This window comes from Platalea leucorodia, assembly GCF_965183815.1.
Source record: "Platalea leucorodia genome assembly, chromosome: W".
NCBI lineage: Eukaryota > Metazoa > Chordata > Aves > Pelecaniformes > Threskiornithidae > Platalea > Platalea leucorodia.
Window position 1 is genome coordinate 3293374 of NC_138859.1, and position 25270 is coordinate 3318643.

At 49.2% G+C, this 25270-nt stretch overlaps 1 protein-coding gene across 3 annotated transcripts in view; it reads left to right on the forward strand.

Moving 5' to 3' along the window:
* LOC309601825 (serine/threonine-protein phosphatase 2B catalytic subunit gamma isoform) overlaps positions 1–23542 on the forward strand; it is a 34619-nt gene extending 11077 nt beyond the window's left edge. For 2 of the 3 annotated variants that reach the window (XM_082334997.1, XM_082334999.1), the window contains exons 2-14: positions 4867–5064; positions 5362–5486; positions 11474–11585; positions 13614–13759; positions 13941–14080; positions 14659–14736; positions 14832–14926; positions 15624–15749; positions 16707–16784; positions 18576–18657; positions 19138–19235; positions 21968–21997; positions 23333–23542. In XM_082334997.1, the coding sequence (XP_082191123.1) occupies positions 4867–5064; positions 5362–5486; positions 11474–11585; positions 13614–13759; positions 13941–14080; positions 14659–14736; positions 14832–14926; positions 15624–15749; positions 16707–16784; positions 18576–18657; positions 19138–19235; positions 21968–21997; positions 23333–23511 (1487 nt within the window). In that variant the 3' untranslated portion in view covers positions 23512–23542. The remainder of the gene's footprint in view (positions 1–4866; positions 5065–5361; positions 5487–11473; positions 11586–13613; positions 13760–13940; positions 14081–14658; positions 14737–14831; positions 14927–15623; positions 15750–16706; positions 16785–18575; positions 18658–19137; positions 19236–21967; positions 21998–23332) is intronic. The other variant, XM_082334998.1, reaches the window with a different exon arrangement.
* Positions 23543–25270: the final 1728 nt, after the last annotated feature.

Here is a 25270-nt window from a genome sequence, read left to right on the forward strand (position 1 = left end):
GTGTCAGGAGTGGCAGAGAAATCTCTCTTAAGTTTATTATCAAGCATGTTTAGTCCTGGATGATTTTTTTTGTTTTGGACTTGAAGCCCCACACGCCCCAGGGTGAGAGGACACCTCCTTTTCATTAGAAACCCAGCCCCTCGGGGAATGAACTGACTTTTGCTGTAGCTGCCACTTCAGGCAAAGAGCGCTTGCTCCTTTTTCAGTAATGAATCTCGCTTTGTTGCTTTGTACAGTCATCCAAGGGACTCTCAAATATATAAACAATAATTTGAGGATCACTTTGTTTTCTCTTCCATGGTACTGGCTCTTTCTGGAGGTGTGGATCAGTCAGCCCTGCTCTGTCTGCTGCTGCTGCCTCCGGTCCTGGGAGGAGAGGATCTTTTGCTTCGTTTCAACCAAAGATGCACGATAGATTACGTGGTCTGACCCGATCCGTGCGGGAAGAGCCGTGATGAAGCTTAATAGGGTCGTCGCTTAAGTACGGATGCAGAAATACAGCACAGGCTTTTCTCCTGGAGGAATATAGTCTTTTTGCACAGAGGGGCAAAGGAGTGGGCTGTGAGCGCTCTGGTTTTGTAGAGCTGGTGGTAGAGAAGCAGCTTTTTGTCAAATTCTCCCATCCATGACTACCAGTGTCCTCTCGGAGTGCTGCAAATACCCACTTGCCCCTGGACTGGCAAATAAAATCTGCGTTAGTTTTGTAGTAAGCAGAGTCTTGCACCATAGCCTAGCAAATATATTGCGGTCCTCTTACTGTTACTGGATTCCCTCAAGCGCAGCTGACCTTTTAATCCATTTTACACCTCAAAAGTTCACTTGCATTTGTGTCCTTTTGTTTGTGGTTTGGCGTGCGGTGTTTGTCCTGTTAGCAGAGTGGGAATTGTAGTCTTTTCTCAGGAGCAATCCACGGAGTGTGTTTTGATGCACTTGCAAAATCGTAACTCCCAGACCTAAAGATTTGACTATTTCAACTAGACTGGGTGCAACACGTGGTTTTGTATACAAAGGGAAGATGGCGTGAAGATCACTGCGCTTGCTGCTCGCAATGTGGTGAATCTTTTATCCATCATTTTTGTTAATTATTGTCTGCGGGCAGTGCACGGAAGGAGCTGGCTCTGAGGATGAGTGCAGCACGCTGTATCTTTGCACTGCTTGGGCAGTCTGTGACTAGCCGCAGCGTTTTTTTTGGTGAGATAAGGAGTTATTTCCCCATTTTGCAGACAGGAGCAGGAAGCAGGCAAGACTCTTCCACCCTTCTCGGTGCCCTGGGGGTGCAAGATTTCGGGTCAGCTTTTGCTCTGACGGCTGTGCCGGTGCTGCTCCTGCTGTTTGTGAGCCCAGGCTGACTGCAGGAGGAGCTTCCTTCCTCCGCACCCTCCTCCTGTGCTGGTTACTCCAACAGAATTGAGCATTCATAAGGATAAAATTCAGATGTTAAAGAAAAAAAGTGGATATTTGTGCGTCAGATAACTGCTTGCACTGAGTTGACTAAAGCCCTTACACAAGTTATGCTGGCTAACAGGATTACTTGCTTTGACGCCGCTAATTACTTAAGTACTCGTCCTCATCCCCTGCTGCCTGGGGGAAAGGGGCATCGCTGGGTTTTGGTTTTGCCCACGCTGGGGCTCCAGTGCATGCTTCTCGTGACTCTCTGGTGCGTGGAGGATTTTTTTCATGCAGCTCCCACGAAGCTTTTGAAGTGCTCGACAGCTCCGGGTGCGCCGCGGCACGGGCGTCTGCTCCAGCCCTGCACGCCCGGCTCGGGGAATTGAGAAATCTTTTTTGGGGTGGGTTAGCAGGAAGCACAGCGAGTAGAAAACCGGCGATGTGGAGTAATCCCTCGCCTAGCGCAAGGTCTTTGCTGTGCATCTGCATCCCCCGGATGGTGCTGGTCTCTCTGGAGCAGATTTTTCTCCTTGCGCTCCGTGCTGGCTGCAGCTTGGCTGGCAGACAGGCACAGCAGAGGAGACGCCGGTTCCTTATCGTGCCCAGCTCCTTGTGGGAGTGGAGCCGTGCAAAGCCAGCGAGGGAACTTACATAAAAGTTCTTGGCTGCTCTCATCGGCGTAGCCTCATATTTTATCTTGCATAACTCTGCTTGCTAGGGCTACCAAGAAAAGGCAAAGCAGACCATGCCAGGAGCTTTTCACTGATCTCTTCTGAATTGTGTGACGGGCAGTACTGCTCTTGTGGTCGCATGCCATCTCCATTAAGCTTTCTGTCCCGACTTCTGCGGGCTTTTTACTTTGTTAGGGTGGCTCGCGAGTCGGTGGCCGCGTGTGAAGGCCTGGGACGATGGGGAACATGGCACTGAACGGTTCCTGTTTCTCTGTTCTCTTCCTTATAAATCGTTTGACCTTCAAGCGTTCTCTCGCTTCTTTTGGAGTCAGATGGCAGATGTTAGGACAACTGCCCAGTTTGTAGAAGTACTTACAAATTGTTTTCCAGTCCCAAAGCCTCCCTTGCCCCTCTCTCTGAGTCCCGTGCCCACGTTTCCACCCAGCTCCCTTTGGCCTCCCTTCTTCCAGCTGAACCTATTTGTGTCAGACCTGCAGTTTCCCTCTGCCTCCTTCTGCCGTGCAAACCCTGCCGTCCTTATGCAGACCCAGAGCGCACGGGGAGGGGTGGAGAATATGTGAAAATCTGCAAAATGTCGACTTTTTCATCGGTAAACCGGAGGGGTCACTTTTTCTTTCGGCTGTAGAGAGGAGGAATATATGCAGTAAAAAAATGTTGTCCAACCTGTGTTGGCATAAGCAGGGGTCTTGCTTAAACCTCTTTAATTGGCGGCTCCGTGGGGAAAGCGCTGTGTGTGCCCTGGACCGTTCAAGGCATGCGGGGCACTTAGCAAGTACCCAGCAGAGCAAAACTTCCAAAGCGAGCGATGAAAGAGGGTACCGGCTCCCCTTTCATTATATCCGCTCTTGTTCTCCGCTGTCCTACATTTCACATTATTTGAAAATTGATGTTCGGCTCCAAAGAATCTCTTGTGCTGCCTCTCTGCTTTTTCTCTCTGCCTCCTGGGTTTCCAAGCTAAATAGCTGCTCTATTTGCATGTAAAAGAGATGGGTTGCATTACTGTTCGTCACTGTTATTATTTGACCAGCACTATCGTTTCGCCTGTTAAATTCAACATAGTTTGGCATATGGGATGTCTTTACTGGCTGATGGGTAAGGACACCGACTTCATTTGCATATCAGATATTTTTCTTCTCTAGCTGGATTACAGTTAAGTGCAAATCTGTCTTTCACCGCATGACATGATCGCATCAGAAGCGGGAGATGTGGAAGCGATGGTACATTATCTAGTGAGTGGGTTTCGTTACACGCGGCCTGTGTTGGAGGGACCGCTTACTCAGAAGCAGGCTGGCACCGGAATCATTAAAACGGCTGTAAAAGGCCCGTTTGCCTTCCAGATTTTGGGGTTCTCTGGGGGATGCCCAGCAAAGATGAGGTGGTCTGTCCGTCTGCCCGCAGCCTTACGGACGGCGGTGCCTCCAAGACCTTTTGCAGAGGTGTGTGCTGTCCCTAAGGCCGGGAGGGTGCGCGGCAGCTCCCCGCGGTACCCACAGCAGGGTAAGAGGCTGGTGAGAGGCTTTTTTGGGGGCTGTCCACGCCGCCGTGCGTGTGGCACGAGTCTGCAACGCCCCGGGGAGCGCCCCGAAGCAAAACCCATCCCAGCATCTCCTCCTCATCCGTACTGCAGCATCGCTCCCTCGCCAGGGCTTGGTCGTAATCGTTGTGGTCCTGCTGTGACCTGGGGGGGTTGAAAGGGCTGAACCCGGAGGACCGAGGAGATGCTGGTTGTTGGAGATGTTTTGAGAAAGAAACGGACTCCGGGACCTGAGACGATCTCCGCACCACGCCGCTGCGATAAGATGCAAATGGCTCTGTGGTGCGCGGGAGCCGCCGGCAGCCGGGCCACGCGTTTGGGGCTGTTTGACAGCATTTTACTTCCAGTTTTTTCTCTTTTTCCCAAACATCCAGGCCTCCTTCCTGGAATTTATTTTAAATCAAGACACTATATAGCCTTGAAATATTATGCAGGGGTGGTGTGTCCTGCATCTTTTTCTTTTTAAAATTAGCCAGGCCCAGGAGAAGGTAGAGGAGGAAGTCGGATGGGTCTCGCTTGTAACTATTACTTTTGTTTCATATGCTTCCTTTCTGCTAGACGTCACCTTCTCATCAATAATACAATTGCCTAGCGTGAAAATCCTAATAATGGCTTTTGATGGGGTGTTTTTCTACCTAGGTTTAAAAACCAGGGAATGTGTTGCAAATAGAGGAGGCCTTACCTTGCCTTAAATGTTGGATTGCATCAAGATTTAGCAATTCCTAAGCTTGGGGTTAAGCTTTTTGAAGTGGCCTGTACCGAGAGGTGCAAGGCTGTCGCCTGGTAAAGGCAGCTTCTGCTTTACGGGTGTGTGCGGTTTCCTGACAAGCGAGAATTTTACATATTGGTCCTCCCACCTTAATTGCCAGTTCCTGGGAACCGGTGTGGTTTTTTTTTCTCCTGCTTTTGCCGATATTTGCATGCGGTCCTGTTTTAGTGCAACGTTATGGTGACAACTATCCCCACCGAATTAGGAGACAGCTTTGGTGCCCGCGTTTTCTGCGGATGCATATGGCATTTAGTCTGCATACGGTGGCTTTTTAAACACGCTGAGGGGTGTATTCGGTTGCTCTGGCAGCACAGCTTTTCTTCTTTCGGTATCCGAGAGCATAATTTCAGTGAAAGTATGTTTCTGAGTGTGCGCTCGTCTTGAGGCTTGGAACGAAAGCCTTCTGCTGAAAAGACTGTAATTCTTCCCCCCCCCCCCCTCGAAAAGAGACGTGTTGCTAACTTCTTCGCTTCCATTTCCAGCTGTCCCATTTCCTCCCACGCAGCGGCTCACTCTGAAGGAGGTGTTTGAGGATGGGAAGCCTAGGCTTGACGTCTTGAAGAGCCACTTGGTAAAGGAAGGGCGCCTGGAAGAGGATGCGGCGCTGAAGATCATCAACGATGGGGCCGCCATCCTTAGGCACGAGAAGACAATGATTGAAGTGGAGGCTCCGATCACAGGTCAGAGCGCTTTCTGCAGCTGGAGTCCTAAATAAGGGCCATCTAGGAAGCACGAGCTGCTCAAAGTAGCAGGTTTTCTGCTGTGTTCCTTCCATCAGCAAGGTTTTTACGTTGCCTGAACTCTCAGAAGAGAGGATTTTGCTGGTGTAGATCCAGTACATCTTTGCAGAAGCTGGATGTAAAGCAGGGGTGGCTTGGGTCAGAGCACAGCCGTGCTATGCTCCTTGTTGCTGTCATGACCTTTCTTTTCTTAGCGTGTAATTCTGTCCCTCTTTTGTGCTGTTCTTCCTCCCCTAGTGTGCGGTGACATTCATGGGCAGTTTTTTGACCTGATGAAGTTGTTTGAAGTTGGAGGATCACCCAATAACACCCGCTACCTCTTCCTGGGAGACTACGTGGACAGAGGCTACTTCAGTATAGAGGTGACAAATAAAGTTGAGCCTGGGGCTACTAGTCCTAACCTAACCAAAAGTGTTGAACTAAACTAGCAAACACAGGCCTCTCTTACGCTGGATTTTATGCTCTACTCTAGTTCTGCATGCAAGGAAGAACGTGTTGTAGGTAACTTACGGTATGATTTTTGGCAGGAAAGTGATGTCCGAATGTGATGATTTTCAATTGGATTCTCGCCCAGTGACAGAGTTAAACAGCAGCGGTGGGGTTAATGACTAAACTCTGGCTTCTGAACTCGAGTTTTAATATCACTTGTAGCTGTCAGTCAGGGGAACAAGAGGGAGAGTTGATTGTATGTTACAGGCAACAGAATCCTACCAGGCAGTGGGAAGCAAATGTTTAAAAACTTGCAGGATTCAGCTTAGCAGGGAAAAGAAAGCGCTACACTACTGAGTCACTGCTTCCCTACCGTCCCCCTGAAAGCATCAACCTTGCAATGCCAGAGACGGGGTCAGGAGAATGGAGCAATAAATCACCTGGGCTGTTGTACGTCTTGCTGTGACCCAGGAGCTTAGTGCCAAGGCATTTAATTGTGTGTCGAGCCATGCTGTGCCCGTGTGACAGTCTGCCTTGTCACAATAACGCTGTCACCTTACAGACATCAGCCAAACATCTGGCGTCGTGTTAGGATTTTGCAGCTCCGTGGGATGCCACTGACCAAGTATTGGGTAGCACTGCGAGTTGTTGGTCTTAAAGGGCAAAGGAATCGATGGGTCCTCGTGGTTGCTGCTGGCTCAGTGAAGGTTGGGGAGCCGGCGGTATGGGAGAGCCATTAGCAAACGCTGCAAACCCCAAGGGATTGCAGCCTTCTGGTTTCGCAGAGGCAGAGCCGAGTGGAAAAGGAGTGCTTATTCCAGTTGGAGGCAATGTAATGGGGGGCGTTTGGGGAAACGGAGGCATGAAAGGTGGCAAAACTGGTCTGGAATAACAGAGCCAGTGGTTTCCCTTCGAAGAGGGGACCACAGTGCAGGAATAGCTGAGCTGTTGAGTCTGCAGGGGAATCTTTCTCAGTTACATTTTGGGGAGGAACTCGCACGGACAGCGATGAAGACAGTTAATGCAAGTGCTTCTTTGAAGGATTCTGCAGAGGATTTAGGAGGGTACTGCCGAGAGCTTGTGCTTTAGCAGCGTCCTGGCTTGCTTCCAGCCTTGCGCTTCACGCGTTCCTAAATGCTGTCGGTGAGCCAAGGTGTGACGACGAGCAGGTTCCGGGGTAGCGGGGACGGATGCTCGAGAGGTGGGGTTGCGGCTGTTGGGATTTCTGGTGGTGCTGGCAAGGAGGAGCCCCGTAACCCCTGGGGAGGAAGGGGAAGAACAGGCATCTGACCGCTTGTTTAAATGGCTTGGCTTGCGCAAATCAGGTTTGCAGTTTAAGTGCATTTACCTGGAAAAGAGATTATATTATAGCACAGCAACTCTTTCTGAGACAAGACGTGGATTTTTTTTTTGGTATTAACCAAGAAACCTTCAAATGAAAGTTGTTGTACCCTGTGTCTACGCGTGAATTTTACAGATCCTGGGTGGTGAAGCGCTTCTCCCGCTCTCTGCTCTTAGCCTGCGATTGATCTGGCATGGGGATTTTACTCCCAGATCTGCAGAAGCGAGTGCCTGAGTTGGGGATCGGTGCCCTCATCTCTGCGTGCTGTGATAGTATGAAAGAATTCCAGGGGGATGGATGATGAGTCCGCCTTGGAGAACAGTGGTGGTAGGAATCGGTGTTTTGGGGTGTTTTTTTGTGAGGAGGAAGGTCTGATAATTACAGGTAAATCTCATCAGGTCTCTGTTGTGGCCTGACAGTCTGGCCTGTGCCAGGCAGCCCGGTGTTTCGGGCTCGAGAGCCTTGGGGCAGTCAGTCTTTGTCAGATCTCAGCAGAAAGTTTTTATTTCTTGCTGCTCTTGACCCACCTCCTTCCCCTTTCCGAGGGGAAAGTCACCGAGCGCTCCGTTACCCCACATTGATCTTTCACGAATCAGGGTGGGCTTTGATTAGTACATGCGGGGGCTGCTCCAAATGTCACTGATAAAGCAGAATCTAGAAGACTCGATTCCCTTGTTCCTATTGATGTGTGCCTCTTCTTTCCACCTACTGCAAAGCGCAGCCGATGTGTTTTAAGAGATTCCCACCTGGGTGCGCAGAAACCGGTTTCTATAGTGAAACAACAGGAGGTTTGAGCTGGCGTAGAGGATCGCTACGAGCAAAGAGTTAACAATGCCGAACGGGTGTCTTTGCGTTATATATATTTTTTAAAGACTTCTATAAAATGCAAAGCTGTAGCAGCTGGACTCTGAAGTGTGGAGATTGCCGTTCTGTGAGCGTTCGGGGTTTGGAGTTTTGATCGCTGTATCCCAGAGGCTCAGGTGATGGAAAGGCATCCAGGTTTCCCTGGGCTTTCACCACTGGGAAGGTGGAGAGAGCCAGCATCATCAGGCTTTCATGAGTCACCGCACAAACTTGTGCATCCATGTGCTGGGTGGGGAATATTATCGAGTGCCTGCCCAGAGCAGCTGATAATCATGACCTTTTAACTGAATGAAATGGGAGGTAATTGTATAATTGCATCCTGATGCAGGCAATCAGGAAACAAGATGCAAAACTGGGGGCCAAGGAGGTGTTAAGGTAAACTGTGTTGCTTGTTAGCAGCCCAAATAACCCTTGCAAGCTTTCCCTATTGCTGCAAGTATTTGGTTGTCAAGGTAAAAGGAGCAGTTTGTGGCTCAGACAAAACCTTTAAAACCCCCCCCCCCGCCCCGAAAGCCTCTGTTCATCAACTCAGCTGGATGTCTTCAACAAATTATTTCTGGGCCTCTGGCTTAGGGAAATTCTCATTTAAAAACGTTCATTCCCAGTAAGTATAATGAGGCCGTGAAGTGTGGTTTGGTTGGGTGTTGTTTTTTTGGGGTTGGTTTTTTTTTTTTTAAAAGAAAAGAGTTGTGGGGGGAGAGGGGAGGGAAGCAACCGTGTGAAAGCTGAGACGGCTGATCTCTAGTGGAAGAGGACTCTGCAAAGCGTTTGCTTTCCGTCCCTGCCGCAAAGCCGGCTGCGACAGCGAGACTAACCGCCCGTGGACTCGAACGCTGTAGCGAAGGGGCTGACGGGCAGCATGGAAATCGGGCTGAACACCTCCGTTTGGAGACGCTGATGAGACAGCATCCTGATGAAGGATTCCCTCGTCAGTCTGCAAGCGGGAAAGATGCTTCCTTCGAAGTGCTTTAAGCTTTGAGTTACATCTCCTAGCCCCTTTACGCAAGAGGGGTCTGTGCCTCTGTTAGTCCATGAGGGACCATCCTGGTCCGTGAGGCCAGAACACAATGAATAGAATTGTTTTATTAAATGATAAAGTGAAACAATTATTATGACCAAAAATAGAATCTATGGAAAGAGTAGATTTATCGGTAAAGGTGGCACGATAATGGCGTACACCTTTGCCGGACTAGTTTTTTCAAATCCAATTACGATGGGACACATGATCATTGTCTAATTACAGAATTGTATGTACGGTAATCTCGCCAGGATGGAATGCACTGTTTTATCCAGAATAATATTAAAGAGACCCAGTCAATATTGTAAGGTACGAGCGAAGGTAGAGCCGTGGGCTAAACGTGGGACTGGGATGCAGGAGTTTTGCCATGCTGTCTCTTCTGTGCCTGCTCCGGGAAGAGCTGGTAGGCTCGATGTTTATAACTTTCTTGTAAATGCTGGGGTTTGTAAATGGTATGAGAGATTACGGTGTGGCTTGTTGCGGGCAGGTTTGGCAGCAGCCCCTCTTGCATTTGCTTTGGGTTGCAGGTAGCAATTCCTCTTGCAGTTCCCCCACCGCGACCTGCGGAGTGAAAGGGGGGGAATCAAATGGGGGCGTGGGCACGAATGCTTGGCTTTGGACTCCGAACCATAGGCAGAACAGGGAGAGGAGTAGAGTAGTTAAGCCTGGTAAGCCATCGTTGTCTGGAGTTGCTACTAGGCTATTGTAAACATGCAGTAATCAATTCCTGGGCACAACGCCTTGAAAGTCTGGGAAAGAGATCGGTACAAAACGCCAGGAAGCATCTGAGGCATGCGAGTGTAGAAACCTCCCTCGTTCCTCCTTCCAGCCCCTCCGGAGCTGTTAAATGTCCTTTTACTCGTCGTTACCCCACTGGTACCTGGCAGCCCCCAGATCCCTGGGAAATAGCTGCGAACCACGGGGAGCCGCAGCGATGTTTGCCCTCGACGTCTGTAGTTTGCTTGCTGTGCGGCCGGGAAGAATTGTGGTGCCGAGCGACTCCGTTGGCTTCCATTTCACTTTAAAACACTTCGAATGTATTTTTAAATCTCTCTTCTGCAAGTTGCTGACCTTCTATACATCCCAAATCCTCCTCTTTATTGATGGTGTGTCTCTACTTTCTTGCTTTGCTTTGAACCAGTGATGCCAGGGCTGGTTACTTTCTTCAGTCCTTAGCAAGTCGCCCAGTTCATTTACAGTGACTTTTCGCTTTTCAGTTCTCATGCTAGCCCAGAAAAGTGACATTTAGGTTGCAGGTTAAAGCTTTAAATCATAGAATAATTATAAATGGTTTTGTTGGGAAAATTCCTCCTGTTAACAGATGCAGTAAAACATGATTTTTGCTAGCCTTAACCACAGCTTAAATTACCTGCCACTGGCCCTGTTTCTGTTCAGTTTTAAAATTCAGAATTTGCTATCCAGTCTTTTTTGTGTGGGGTTGAATCCCGAGTTAGACACAGGCGGGTGCTTTACAGCTCCTTGGGGTTTTAGGGATCCCTGCATGTAGCTGGAATGAGTAACGTAGAGCTTCCCTTGCAGGTTCAGTGCTTAAATACCATGATATCCGAGATGTCTGTACTGGAAACTAACTTGAAACTGGTTTATTTTGGTGCTGGAGGTTGTTTCCATGCCACGGCAGCTGGTTCCCGGAGATCTGTGCGCCAGATCAGCAATGTTTTTAAGTGTCAAACTGTTGACAGACTTCATGGTTCACGTTCTCAAAGCGTGTGCCGTTTCTGTAGCATGTCAGCCTAAAGGGTAAGCTCTTATTAGGGACTTCAATCCAGATCTTCAAGCTTGCTGTCGTTATGGGTTGTCCTTCCAGCACTCAAAATGAACGAGGGAAATGTGATAACGTTTCCCCATACTAGATACCTGCTGGTTTAGCTGTCAGCTTGACAACGTATAGCACGGAAGGGTAAGCGCGCTTGCTTTCCAGCCCTTCCCTTCTTCACGTAGCCTCTTCGGAAAGCCACCGTGAAATATTTCTGCTGAAAACGATTGTTTCAGTTTGACTTTGGCCTGCGCCTCATCAAAGACGATCTTTGTACAGGTGTCGCTGCTCAGATAGGGGATGTGGAAAGCCCTCTTCAAAGCCAGGAGGCTTTACTAAGCTTGTTTTTTGGCTAGGCTTTTCCTGTTTTGAACTTGAACTTCACATGACTGTAGCGTAAGCAGAAAAAAACAGCGGCGGGGGCGGGGGGAAGTCAGTGGGGAAGAGCAAGTTTAATTTTTCTAATGTTTAATGCACTTGATAAAATGTCTGTCAAGATGGCTGTCTGTTATACTTGATGGTCTCTGGTTTTGATTGCAGGGGGACATCTGGAGCGCACATCGCGCTGCGCAGCTGCTTTTGCTTTGCTGCTCTGAAAATGGGTGCTTTTTGCTTTGGTTTCTGCTGGAAGGAAAAGCTGCCCCCACCCCGCCCAGAGCCGGTTTCAGTTGAATGCGATTTCATTTGTCACTTCTCCAACTCAGGCCTAATATAGAGAAATGCTCAGTGTGGCTTTCCCCCACTGGTGAAGTTGGCCAAGATAAGATCTACTGCCGATTATGGAGCTGGGTTTCTATCAGGGTTCCACTTTGAATTCAGCTTGTTGGGTGTCTTCCCAGAAACACTTAGTGAAGTCTACGGATGATTAGTGCCCTATAAAAGGTTTTTATTACATGCCATCTCCTCCTTCCCTTTCTTGCAGTGCGTGCTGTATTTATGGAGTTTAAAGATAAATCATCCCAAAACATTGTTCCTCCTTCGAGGGAACCACGAGTGCAGGCACCTCACAGAATACTTCACCTTTAAGCAGGAATGTAAGTATCAGCAGCGTAAGGATTTAAACGTATTAATGTGCTGTGACCAGGTGCGAGTCTTAATTTTTGTGCCTGCCGTGAGTGGTATTGGTTAGCTCTGGAGCTGTAAAAACCTGTCGTCTTTTGCTCCTGCATACATAGCTCTTCTCCTGTTTCAGCTCCTGCTAAAAGGAAAAAAAAAAAGCCAAATATGTAAGTCCTGTAAAGTACTGAGTGCATGTTGATGTGGCCTTCTGGTTACAAAGAAGGAGCGCGGATGGAAGAAATGCGAACACATCTTCCCCGTCTCGCTCGTGAGCCAGTCGCACGCACCCCCCCACCCGACTTTCAGGCCCAGCAACGTATAATTACTGCCAAATGACTTTCAGCTCCAGATTGTGCAGCTGGGATCAGTGATTACAATTGGAAGCAAATAAAGGATTTGTTCCTCAGTGTTTGCACTAGGGAGAATCATTACCTTTAAGATCATTTTAGTTGAGTTAAAGATAGTTTCGTGCAGCATTTACGTATTTTTAAACCAACGATGATGAAAGGTCGGGGAATGACCCCTCTCCCCTGGGGATGACAGTCATTCCTCCAAGCAATAAAAAAAAGGGTATACACCAGCAACGTGCAGCTCTCTATTCGGGAATAGTTGCTCAAGGAGCCGACCTCAGGAAATAGTTACGGGCAAGGCACGAGGCCAATCTTTAGCCCTTCAGCTCTGGATGCTGCTGGATAGGGTAAGGCGGATAGGTACTGAGATAATGACATCTGTTTACTCAGAAATGAGTTGGGAAACACCAGCCAGCTCTCTGCTGGATACTGTAGCCATCAGATGGTGGTAGATGAGCTCCTGTTGAGCTGGGCTCAATTTGAACTAGAAAGGCAGAGGTGATGGGGATTTTTCCCCTTCGGAAAACAGAAGATACTGCTTTTCCGCTTCCTGTATCACAGCGTGCAGCTGAAAAAACCTGTTAGTATCCCTGAAATAAAGCTGGAGGAAAGGTAAACTTTCCATTCGTGCCCTTTTTTGCTTTAGACAGATCTAGGTTTTATAGCAGTAACGGGGCTTTCTGGAAGGTCTGGCTACGTTAACGTACTGCTGCCCTGCAGAGGGGCCGCAGGCGCAAGAAGACACGCGCTTGACGTGCGGCGATCCCTGCTCCTGCTCTCCATTCTAACGGGAAGCATTGAGAGAGATTTCTGAACATACTTGGAGGCTTGCTGTAAAAGCTAAGCTGCTTTCGGAGAGGCTGTGGTATCTCTTGTTTAATGTATTGAAACATCCTCTTCACCTCTGTTAAGATGAGGCATCCAGCGGAGATTGTGATCGCTTGTAGCCCTGAAAGATCCTGTAGGAAGATTCATTTAACTGCAGGCATCTTGGTCAAATTCTGACTCAAAGCACTTGTGTCCAGCCGAAAAGGCAATTCCTGTCTTAAGTGATTGTGTAATATTGCTGTGCCAAATTAAACAGCTGCTGCATTTCCCAGTGTATAATCTGCTTAGCAGCTGAGGCTGGTAAGGCTCTTTGAGTCTAGAGGTGCAGTATGAATGTAGGAAAGCGATGGGATGGCTTTATTAGTATCCTAAGTTTTCTATTACAGTGGCCTAGCCTCTTTTCTATGTTAATCTTAGTGCAGGTGTTCTAGAAAATAGCTTGAAGGGAGATGAATATTCTTGACCGTGTCCAGATTGCTGCGAAGCCTTTTTATCTTCATGTCCAACAAGCATTTTCAAAGTCAGCGTTTTCACTAATACACGGGTGCAAAGTTCGACTTGGTGGGCCATAGACATAGAGTTTCCATATCACCTTAGGAGTTAGGTTCCTTGAACTTACTTATCAGCACTTTGGCTGATCAAAGCTTTGCTTAATGCTTCTTGTATCATGTAGGTTTTGATGCGTGAATGACTCGCCCTTTAAAAAAAAAAAAGGCTAAAAAGAAAAAAAAGCTCTGCTTTCAGCCTGAGCGGTCTTCGTTGTGTAAATGGGTAAATTAATTCAATTCTTCCCTCTCTTCCTCCCCCTGCCCTGCATCTTTCCAGGTCGAATCAAGTATTCGGAGCGAGTGTATGATGCGTGTATGGATACATTTGACTGTCTTCCTCTTGCTGCCCTCTTAAACCAGCAATTTCTGTGTGTTCATGGAGGACTGTCTCCAGAAATCACGTGTCTAGATGACATTAGGAAAGTAAGTAATCTCCGTGGTCCCTTCACGTAGCTTACAATGAATAGTGGGGTTAATGGCTTGCTTGATTCCTGCATGGAGTTGCAGGCTGAGGCTCCTGTGCTCTGCATATCCACACCGTAGGTGTGTGTATGTTACTGCAGCTTTCGCCAACGTCGTCCTGATTTTTGTGTACGTTTTTCAGTTAGACAGGTTTAAGGAGCCTCCGGCCTTTGGTCCAATGTGTGACCTGCTCTGGTCCGATCCATCAGAGGATTACGGCAATGAGAAAACGCTGGAGCATTTCGCCCACAACACCGTTCGAGGCTGCTCCTATTTCTACAGGTAAGTGGTGTTTTAGGGGGCTCTGATGGGCTAGAGCTTTGTGTCTCCCCTTACACTAAGGTGTATGGGGAGATAAATTGCCATTCAGATCGCTCTCTGGGACTTTACAGCATACCTGGCTCTGAAATAGTCTTCGGTTGGCTCTAATGCACAAAATCTTGTTTGTTTTTTCTTCTCCTGTAATATTGCGCTCTCTTTGGGTACGTTGCTCTATGAAATTGTGGTATCGGACAGCAGAGATGCTTCTTTTAGCTGGCAGGGTGCCTTTTGAATGGTTTTCAGGCATTGGACAGTACCAGGAGCTCTAGGAAATAATCTTTTCCTGTCTAAAAGAGAAGCATTTGTGCTGACAGACCACTTGTAGCCCAGCTGATAGGGAGGATTTGGCACCAGGAGTCTGTTTAACAGAACGCTTTGCAATTCATTTTTGAATGATGTAATACGTACTGGCCTTGTTTGGGGATGCTGGACACAAACCGAGTGGATGCCGCAAGTGGCTGCTTCCCAAAACCAAGACCAGGGGTGCTGCCTGTTCTCCTGTGCTACATGCTAATGTATACTTGCTTTTTCTTTTCCAGTTATCCTGCAGTTTGTGAATTTTTGCAGAATAATAGTTTGTTATCTGTAATCCGAGCTCACGAAGCCCAGGACGCTGGGTAAGTGCTGCAGCCTGGTAGCTGAGCAGGCTCCGTCTGCGTTCATGCTATCCTTAGCAAGACCAGTGTGTTTTAACACTTGACCTGTTTTTCAGGTACCGAATGTACAGGAAGAGCCAGACAACAGGCTTTCCGTCATTAATCACAATCTTCTCTGCACCAAATTACCTAGATGTCTATAACAACAAGGGTAAGGCTGGCAAGGGCAGGGCTCTGCTGCCGCTCGGATGTCAGTACTGTCCTCACGCCCTTAGGAAATCCCTCTCCGTCTTCCTTTGCCTTGCCCATTCTGCCCTCTCCTCTAGTTGCATTCTTATGCGTGAAATGAAAAAGAGCTTTGTATGTTAAACTGACGGCAGCTGGGGAGCTGGAAGTGGCTGGGTTCTCCGACTCGAAGACTTAATGTATGACTGTGACAATTAGCTGTCAAGTTATAAAGCCTAGAATAATGCTTTCATTTCCAGCCACATGACAACTAGGCACTATTGATGAATGCTGCCATAAAGAGAAGCTGCTGGTATAGGCAAGCTTTTAACTTCACAGTGCCCCTAAAACTGTATGGGTATGATGGGGAACTTTTCTCAACTGCGGGTTGGTTTGGTTTTTTTTGCCGCTCTGGATCTTGGCCTTGTGTTCATCGCTTCTGACTTGCACAAATTCGAACAGCTTTGTTAAATTGACCTTCGCTATTATGATGAGCTTTAGTGAAACAACGTAATGGGTAAACTGAAAAATACTGCTTAAGCCTTCTCATTTTGGAGAGCTGGTAGTTTGATTCTGCATGAGTGCAACCTCTCGAGGATAATGAAGTTTCAGTAGCGTGGGTACAACTCCCAGAAGTTGACAGGGCTTGTGGACACGTACTGTCTTCCCTTTTTCTCTCCTAGCTGCTGTACTGAAATATGAAAACAACGTCATGAACATCAGGCAGTTCAACTGTTCCCCTCATCCGTACTGGCTTCCAAACTTCATGGATGTCTTCACATGGTCTTTGCCTTTTGTAGGGGAAAAGGGTAAGAGATATTTGGGTTTCTGTCGTGAGTTGCCCGGTGACTGGTCATAGTACCCTGAGTGTTAGAAACCTGTCCCACAGGCTATTAAATGTATTGAGAGAGTGTTGTAACTCCTTACTATCAGATAGCATGGGAAAGTAGTTCAGGTTCAAGGAGATCTGCTTATTACTGGGTAAAGTTCACATGAGAATAATTGTTGATACCTGTTTTAGAAAGCTTTTACCAATAAAACAATCCCTTCTTGCTATTTCTGCGTTGCTGATGGAGCCGATCTCGGGTGGTGTCGCCCCACCTCAGAACTTGGAGACATTTCTCTTGCTCTGGGTTTGCAACAGAGAAATTAAAATCTCCTGTTGGCTTGTGGCCCACCAAAAAGGAAGCATTCACTTCAACTTAAAGGCTTATTTCATTCTGAAGGAGGCGAGGCAGCTTAAAATATGACCAAGACTTTGCCTCAATTTCTCAGCAAAAGGGTTTTTACGTCTCCTGGTGAGTTTAAATTCCACTCCAGTGTTGTATGTTTGGAGTACGACTTAAAGGTCTGAAATGCCAAAGGTTTTTTTTTTTGACTTTGAGGAACCAAAGGTTGAATTTCTCCCAGATTTGACGTTCTTGGAGCCAGGTGGCCTGTTGTGCGGGTCGGGGTGGGGAGGTGGGACCATCAGCGAGCCCCGGCTGTTCTGCATGAATGTTGGCACCCCGCTCCCCACGTCTGTTTCATCTGTGATGTGCTTGGACTGCATCCACCTCCTTGGCAGAAGGTGTAAAGTATGTCGTCTGCTCTGGGTACTGCTGCGAGGTACCAGCAGTATGCAGCTAAAAGTGTCTTTGGGCTTCCACTTCCAGAGTATAAATGACCTTGAAATCGTTTGCTCGTCCAGCTCGTCCTCCAAATACCTCTGTCTGCCAAGCGTGCGCACCAGGCCTCTCTAATCTTCCTGTCTGTACTTCTTACAGTCACAGAAATGCTCGTTAACATCCTCAACATATGCTCCGATGATGAGTTGATTTCAGATGGTGATGAGACATTGGAAGGTAAAAAACGCTGTTACGACCGAGCTGGTAACGGTGGGGGGGTGAAGGTGGGGAAGGTGTATGATGTTAGCTCGAGAGTGATCGGCACTTGATTTATAGCTGGATGCCCAGCCAGGGTCTCCAGTTCCTTTTTGGCCAACCCTTGTGCAGTTCTGGGTAGGAAACTTTTTTTTTTTTTTTTCCCCTTTGCTATTCAGTCACAGAGAAATTAAATTATATTCACTGCGACAGACGCTTCATGCCAGCTACTCTGGAGAATGGTTTCCTGCTCCTTACAGAGCCTGCTTTCCAAGTGGTTATTTTTTCCCCTAATTCAAAATTTTCTGCACCAAAATATCTACCCAGTCTTCTCATCTGTTGCAGTGAACTCCTCTGTAAAGTAGCTTCTCATGTCACCCCCGGAAAAGCAGAATGCAGCTTTTGGCCCTGGTTTTAAGCTATGCATGAAAGGGACAAAGCAGCTGCTGAACTGATCGGCAGTTTCTATATCGGGGGGATCGCTCCAGAGCGAGGTGGTGGCCTAGAGGAAGCTCAGGCGCGGACGTGGGGCGTGCAGCGAGGAGCGGGGGCCGTGAGCATGCACGGGGGGGCCCGGGGGAGCCGCCTGTGCAGATCCGTGTCGGGCGGAGGACAGTCAGTCCCGCAGAGAAGCAGAACACCGTTGTGGTTACAACAAGGTGCCGCTGCTTCGGTCGACAGCGTGAGACTTTAACCCGCTTCTCCCATTGCATTTCGTTTTTGGTTTGTTTTTTTTTTTTTTTTCTTTCTCCCTCCCATGAAAATTAAATTTGTTTCTTCTATCTCTGTCTTCATCTACTTGTTTCTTGGTGTCTCCTCTCCCTGAAGATCACTACATTTCAAGCTATCAGAAAGGTACCCAGCTAGAATTTGCTACAAGCTTAATTTTCACTGCCTGTGCCACCAGATTCCTTGGAGTGGATTTGAATAGCTGACTAGTTGGGCAGTCTCTTCATCCCCTTTCAGTTTTAACATAAGCGCCGTGTGTTTTTTAACCCTTCTGCGTTCCTCCAGGAACTTGAGAAACGGGGTCACGTTTCTATCTGACTTCTGAATGCAGCCACTTAGTGCATGGCTGAGCCATCGGTGCATGTTAGACCTCCGGTTTGGCTTGTACTGTCCTAATGTGTAGTTGGGCCATGTGAGGAATCTCAGCTGAGAGGAGATGTATTTGTTACCTCTTTTACTTTGATTTTTGTTTGTTTTCAGTTACCCTCCATGCTTTTCTCTCACGTTCGGTCTGTATAGCGGAAGGGGAGTTCACATATCTCACTTTGTGTTTGTGTGGGGTCAAAGCAGAGTTGCAAGGCTCCGGCCAGCCGTTCACTGTGCGCGTTGGATGCCAAAGCTGATGCTTGCGTGACACTCCTCCCCGTGGCGAGCACAGCCCGGTGTTCTGCAGTGTTCATCAGCAGTCAGATTCGTCAGTGTTCTGCCTTGCAAAACTGTGTCTACATGGCTGAGTCATTTGTGTTACATCCTGTGTAGTGTGATCAAACCTGGTGAGCTTCGAACAAGACCTATCCGATCCGTTTCTTTTGATGGTTCTACTCTTTAGACCTTTAAGTCCGTGTGTCATCTCGTTGGTGTTGCCCTTCTCACTGCCATCCTGACCGCCATTCTCTCAGCACTGTTCTCTCAAGAGTGTAGCTGTGAATCTGTAAACCATGATTTCTTTTCCTGGAGTCAGGCAGGTGCTTCATATTGACATTACGTGTGCCTGGAAAGCAGGAAACCTTAAACATGCTGGTGTTTGTTCTTTCTCTCCCTAAGGTGGGACAACAGTCCGTAAAGAGATCATCAGGAATAAGATTAGAGCCATTGGGAAGATGGCGCGTGTCTTCTCGGTTCTTCGGTAAGGAAGAAGCTTGTGATTTGGGGTCTGGGTAATGGGGGACATTGATCGGGCTGCTCCGGGCAGGCAGAGTCCTGCTGGGGGGAAAAAAAATAAAATCTTACAGGGCTGTTGCTTTAGAGCAGACAGCAAAGGCTCGAGGTGGTGGCTTCTCTATGCCTGGTGGTCTGACTCTCAGAAACCTTCGTCTCAAGCAGCGGCACCTTTGCCAGCAGAAATACTGCCGATTAGGTATATTTAGCCCTCTCAGGATGCGTTTGCTGTGCCGTAACTCTGATGCGTCGTGGCAGAGTAAGCAGAGGTCCTGTATTTACGAGGCAGGGTTGTGCTCGGTGCCCAGCAGATCAGACGCGCGCTGCCCGCGGTCAGCGCGGGGCGGGCTCCGGTTTTCGTGCCGCTCACCCCTAATAGTCTTGCGTGGATCTAACTGAGCGTTGTGTTAATCTCTGGGTAACCGGTTGCGTTGCCTCTTATTTGCAGAGAGGAGAGCGAGAGCGTGCTGACTCTCAAAGGCCTGACTCCCACAGGTACACTGCCCCTGGGAGTGCTCTCAGGGGGGAGGCAGACCCTACAGACTGGTGAGTATGAACGATCCTGCTCTCTACAACACTGCGTCCCCTCTGGAGTTTTAAACCTGGCCCTCAGCTGCCCCAAAAACCATTCCGTCAGTTCCCGTAGGCGTACTTCAGGGTGCCAGGGGACCCGAGGGATGGTTCAGGCCCACGGGGAGGAAGGATTCAGAAATAGGAAAAAGCAGAAATGTAGGTGGGATGTGGAGAGCCTTCCAAGATGTCCCCATATACCCTCGAGGAGGGGAACGCGAGGGAAAAAAAGACAACAAACAGCACCCTGCCTAAAGCATGTGTATTGCTTTATTGTGTGTTTCTGCAACAATTTTTATCATTTATTTCCCTTCTAACGCTGCACGATAAGCATCCTCTGCTTCACCTATCTGCTGCTGTTGTGTGATAGCGTATATATGAATGTAATAGTAAACACGCCTGCTCGTTTGTTCTTTGTTAAACGAAACCCCTCCGATTTTGACCCTATGAAATTTGTGAATCCCAAACAGAGGAAGCTTAGATTTAGTCGAAGGAAGGAGATTCTTCCAGGCCTGTGTGTTTCGTATTAAGACTTCTCTCGGCCCCCTGGTTTTGATCTGGTTTTGGAGGTTTCTTTTCTGTGCTTGCTGGCAAATGCTTTGCTCCCTCCCTCAGCAGCCAACTGGTCTGTCTTATTAGTGTGCTGCGAGCAGGACCGAGCTAGCGATCTGCGTGCTTTCAGCTCGCAGGGCAGGGAGATTGGCTGATGGTCAGGGAATGAGTTATCATAGTAACATGTGTCCCCAGAGGGAATCCTGTAATCTAGTGTTTTAATCCTTTCCTGCCGCCAGCCTTTGAATGCTGGCCTCTAACCAGCCTGCTTTCCCCTTCCTATTAGCGCTGGGTAATTTCCTGCGGGCTCAGAAGAGGGCTTGTTCTGGGATTGCCTTGCCTTGGTTAAATAGTTCACAAGTGAGAAACGTGTAAATATTGCTGCCCGCTCCTGGGGGTGGGGAGGATGCAGTATCGCTCCCAAACCCATGGGTTTCTTTGCCCGCAGAGGAGTATGATTTTTTTTTTTTTCTTTTTTTTTTATAGCAACCATAATGGTTTCTGTCGCCCCAGTTCTGCTGCAGGCATGGGAACAGAGCCTGAGTGGGAAGGCGGCTGTTACAGCTCGGCTCGAGCAGCCATCTCGCTCCTGGTGCCGCAGCTTTGCCCCTATAGCTGACAGCGCAGGGAGCATGCTGCGATGCTCTCCTGCACCCTTTCCCTCTCGGGGGGTTCCTCTGAGGGGCTACCAGGGAGCTCCCCCCAGTAAGGAAGCTGAGATTTGTGCATCTCCCCGAGAGAGGACAAACAAGCTGGACCTTTGCCGTTGCTTTACCTGACCCTGCCTGCCGCCTCCTCCCGTGGCTTCAGGCTTCCCACCCCTTGCTGCTCCCGGCACCCCGTGCTCCCCTCAGCGGCACCTTGCTTTTCGTGCCCTTCTCACGCTCCTTTCCCCGTCGTGCCTCCTTCTCTCACCCCTTCCCGTTTCGCACGTCCCTTCGCGCCGCGCCGTCTGCTCGCAGCAGCCTCCTGGTGAACGTACAGGCGCTCCTTCGGCAGCCGTGCCGGGAGCCCGTCTGCTCGGCGGGGAGAGGAGGGGGCTGCCCCGCTTCTGGGGTGCTTCTGCACCCCAAAAGAGGAGAGACAGGGCTGCAGGTAGCAGTGACGTGGCCCCTTCCCTCCCTGAGCCTCCTGCCAACCTTTCGCAGCACGGCTTAGCAAAATTGGCTAAGGAAAGTGCTGGATCTGGAGCAAAGATGTTCAGCTACAGCTCCATTCTTCCTCCATGGCCTCTCAAGGACCACGTGGCCTTTGTATTCTGTCCAAAGCAAAAAAAAATGGCGTTTTGAGGCTAAAAGCAGGGGATCTGTTCTAGGGAAGGGCCTCCTCCCAGATGCTGAGGCAGGGACTACCAAAACTTGGACAGCTGCTGCAGCAGATTTAGGAAGGGGGACATTGCTCAGCTTTATGGTGCCTTGTTGCTTGGTAACACTTTTAGGAGGTGGAGCTGAAGCCAAACTGGATTTGAAGCATCAGCCTGGGGTTTTTTTGTTGTAATCCAAGGCATCAGCAGCGGAGCAGCCTGGTATCTGCTGCTGCCTGCTCTCCCCCAGAGAATAAACTGCCCCCCCTCCTCCCTACTGCTCCAAAAAGTCATCACGTCCCTCAGGGTCACTTCCCTTACATGGCTCTGGTGGCTGGGGCTTTGCTCTGGGACAAATTCCACGTCATTTACCTTCTGAAGGTGGCCAGGAGGCCCTAGAGCCACCGAACTGGGAGCAGAGGGGCTGCAAACGCAGGTGGAGACCCATGGCTTAGTCCGAGGCTACCGCTGTCCTTGCCGCGGGACGCCTGCATGCCCCAGCCCTCCGGCGCATGCAGCAGCGAGCCATCTCTCTGCTTCTCTGTTTCTTTCCATCGGATTTATCTGTGTGACGAGTCCAGCGAATGTGAGGAAAGGAGACTCCCCCGTGTCAGTGCTCAGCAGAGGCCGAACCCGAGGGAGTCCCCTTTCAGCCTTCCTCTCAAGCTCCTGTCACCTTTTTTTCCTCTTGCCAGTTGGTTTTGATTACGGTCGTCTCCACCGGGGCTGGGAGGCTGTGGGCTCTGCGTTCGCAGCAATGATGTTAGATCACTCACTGTCACTCTTTGTTTTTTTTTTTTTTTTTTTTTTTCCTGTCTTCATTTTTGCATGCCACTGTTCTTCTGTATTGCAGCCACAGTAGAAGCGGTAGAGGCACGGGAAGGTATGGCTAGAACCTGGCGAGAGACTCAAATCATCTCTGTGTGTGCGTGCGCTAATTTTAAAGAGCTTTATCAGCCTTATGGAAGCTTTTTACTCTTGCATCACCAGAAGTGGGAGAGGATGGGCCCCTGCTGGGAAGCAAAAAATACACAGCAGGCTGGTTCAAGTCTATTTTAGCCTTAATGAGGCTGTCGCTTAGTGCAATACCTTTATTCCCTGTCTCCGGAGCCGTTTGTGCTCTGGTGTCTCAAGACCTCGGTGTTGGGGTCCTGCAATCTGATCTCGGATGCCTCGTGGCTGAGTTCATCCCCTGGGTAACTCAATCCGGTGAAGGCTGCCGGCACGCTTGGTCAAAATCTTCTAGGAAATAGCGGATTGCGCGGCTCCGATGTAATCCTTGCCTTCCCCACGGGCGGGATAAGGTGCTCCCAGCGTGGAGAAGCAGTTTTCTCCCTGTAGTTTGTGTAGAAACGACAGATTCATGAGGTTACTGTCTTGGGGAGGTTTTCTCCTCGATAGCTCCCTTCAACTACTGATGAACGGGGCCGTACCGCTGCGTAGAGAACTTTTTGATTACCGAGGGAAGTTTGTTTGTAAACCGACCAAGTCCTCGTAAAAAGATTTGGCACAAAACCCTTTTTCTTAAATTATCTGTCATGCAAAGAAGTTAAACGTTTGGTCCGTATCATCACCGCAAGGATGATGTACTCGGCCTCGTAGTGATGAAACAGAGATAACGCTTGCCCTTGGTGGGATTTCATCGCTCGTGAGACTGCCTGTGTGTCTCCTGGTCATGCAAGAAGCGTTGCGTTTGTGATCCCAGGACTAGCTGTTTCCCTCTCCTGGTGTTGCAGTGTGTGGTTTGTGTTGGAGTTAAAGCCTTGTGTTGGTGTCTTTGTGGTGTTGGTTTGGTTTTGCCTTTTTTTGTTGGTTTGGTTGGTTTTTTTTTTTTAGTATCCTGTTTTTCAGCTTTGAAAGTTTCCTGAGATTTCACTGTTCGGGGACGCTGAGCACTTGTCTGGTCTTCAAGTTCCTCCTACTAAACTGTATTAAAAGAGGAACCATTAGGGAGCAGAGCAAGTCGCTGCAGTCTGGATCCTAGACTTTGCTGCTGTGACCTAGCAAAGACTTCAACTTCCCAGCTGCGCTGTGGTACCCACAGGAGCTGGCGATGCCGAAAAATCACCTCCGGACCCATCTCGGGGTTCCCGTAGCCAGACACGTGCTTTCTGTCGCCCCGACCCTGTCCTGTACATGTCTAGCGTGGGCTAACGGGCTGCTATCCGGGGATCCGCGGCTCCGACTAACTCTTCTGTCTCGGCCCTTCTCTCCGCAGCCATTCGTGGATTTTCACCGCAGCACAAGATCCGCAGCTTCGAAGAAGCCAGAGGTCTGGATCGCATTAACGAACGCATGCCGCCACGCAAAGATTCAATGCACTCAGACGGGCCGGTGAACTTGGTAACCTCAACAAACTCTGCGGACAAGAATGGCACAGGGAAGAAAGCCCAGTAACGGTCCGAGCGCCCAATCTGCACCACTAAAGGATCCAAAACTTAATGAATTTTATTTATTTATTATTGGGGTGGGGTGGGGGCAGGGGAGAAACCAACTTCACCTGGAGGCACGTTCATAATCCAGTTTGCATCCATTCTGTAAGAAAGGTGACCATTTTGTAATTTTTTTATTTATGTTCAATATATAAAAAGTCCATCTTTTTTTAATTTAGAAACCAATCTAACTGCTAGTGCATATATGAAGTGTTGTGCTGTACAGCTGACCTCTCCTCCACGAGAGGCAAACCTCCGTGGGGGGATTAAAAGAAACAAAAACAGTCCCAGGCAACTTGGGTCGTTGACTTTGGTACAATTCTAAGTTAGCCTGTGCTTTCACAAGCAGGTCCTTCCGTTGAAAATAGGGTTGGTTTGGTTTTTCTTTTCACAACTGTCTTCTTCCCAGAGTTTGCTGTTGTTTTCTTCGACTTCTTGCCTACCTGCATCTGCTGCTTTAGCAAGCGATTCTGTGGAAGGCACGTTGCGTGGTGCAGCTGGCTGGGATCCGTCCCTCTTCCAAGGTGACATCCAAATATTCCGGATTAGCTCTAAAGGACTCCAGTGTGTTATATCAATCACAGCACCTTTTCCTTCAGTAATTCAGTTGTATTCCAATGGAGCCCCAAGCAAAAAAAGTAACCTCTTAATCGGAACGGGAAGGCGGGTGGGAGAAGGGCTGCCCCTTGTTGCAGCTCTTCCCGAAGCTTCGGCCGTTCGGACTCGGCGCAGCCAGCTGTACGCCGGAGTTTGTCAGCCGGGGCTGTCCGTGCTGCAGAAATACCTCTGGGAATCCCTCTGGTTTGGAGCAGAGGAATTACCTCCAGTCTCTAGTCATCAGCAGGGCTTTGGGAAATCTGCACAGCCTGAATTTTAAAGGAAAAAGTGGGTGATTTATAACCTATGGACGGAAAGACCCCCGCGCTACCACCCTCACATACTGCAGAGCCTGTGGCCCGCTCCCCTGCGCCCGGCTCTCGAATCGGCCCTCGCTGGTCAGTATTTGAGTGGTGGGCGTACGAGGTGGTCTCCCCGAAGCCAGCATCGCCTCCCACTCATCCAGCATGCGTCTTTGGGGGGGTCTTCCACCTATTTGGGCTTACCCCGCCGCTGGTTACCTTCCTAGCCAGCGGCTATTCCTCCGGCTCCAAAGGAGCCACGGGCACATCGGCCTTTCCCGGCAGCTGGAGGGGCTTTGCCGGCTTGTGGTAAAGATTTGGGGAAGGATGAGTGACGGTGCTGCTCGTTTTTGTAGAGACGTGGCTTGGTGGCTGACGGCCAGTGGCGAGGTGGCTTTGCTAAAAAGCCCCTGGTTTGGGAAGCGCGTCCCTCCCTCGGCTGCAGGGGAGGGAGGATGGTTTTACGGTAGGTTGGCAGGTAGAAGAACCGAGTGGATCTGGCAGGAATTTTGGAAGGGTGTTTGTGCAGTGCTGGAGAGGGATCTCCCGGTGAAAGGAGGGTTTCTGGAGGCCGCCCTCTTCGCAGCGTCGAGGGTTTCGAAGCTTGGATCTGTTAAGCAGAGCCTCGTTCTTTCACTTAGACTTTGACCTGAAGCGAGTGTTGAAAAAGGATTTTTGCGAGATTCCCGTTTGGTCGCTTCCCTTCCCCGCCTGTCGTTTGGGCCGCGTCCTCTCCTGCCCGGGATTGCGCAGAGTCAAAGCGGCAGCTTCCAGAAGCAAATCCCGTGCCAGCTTTCGCTTCTTTTCCAACCGAACTGTCTGTTA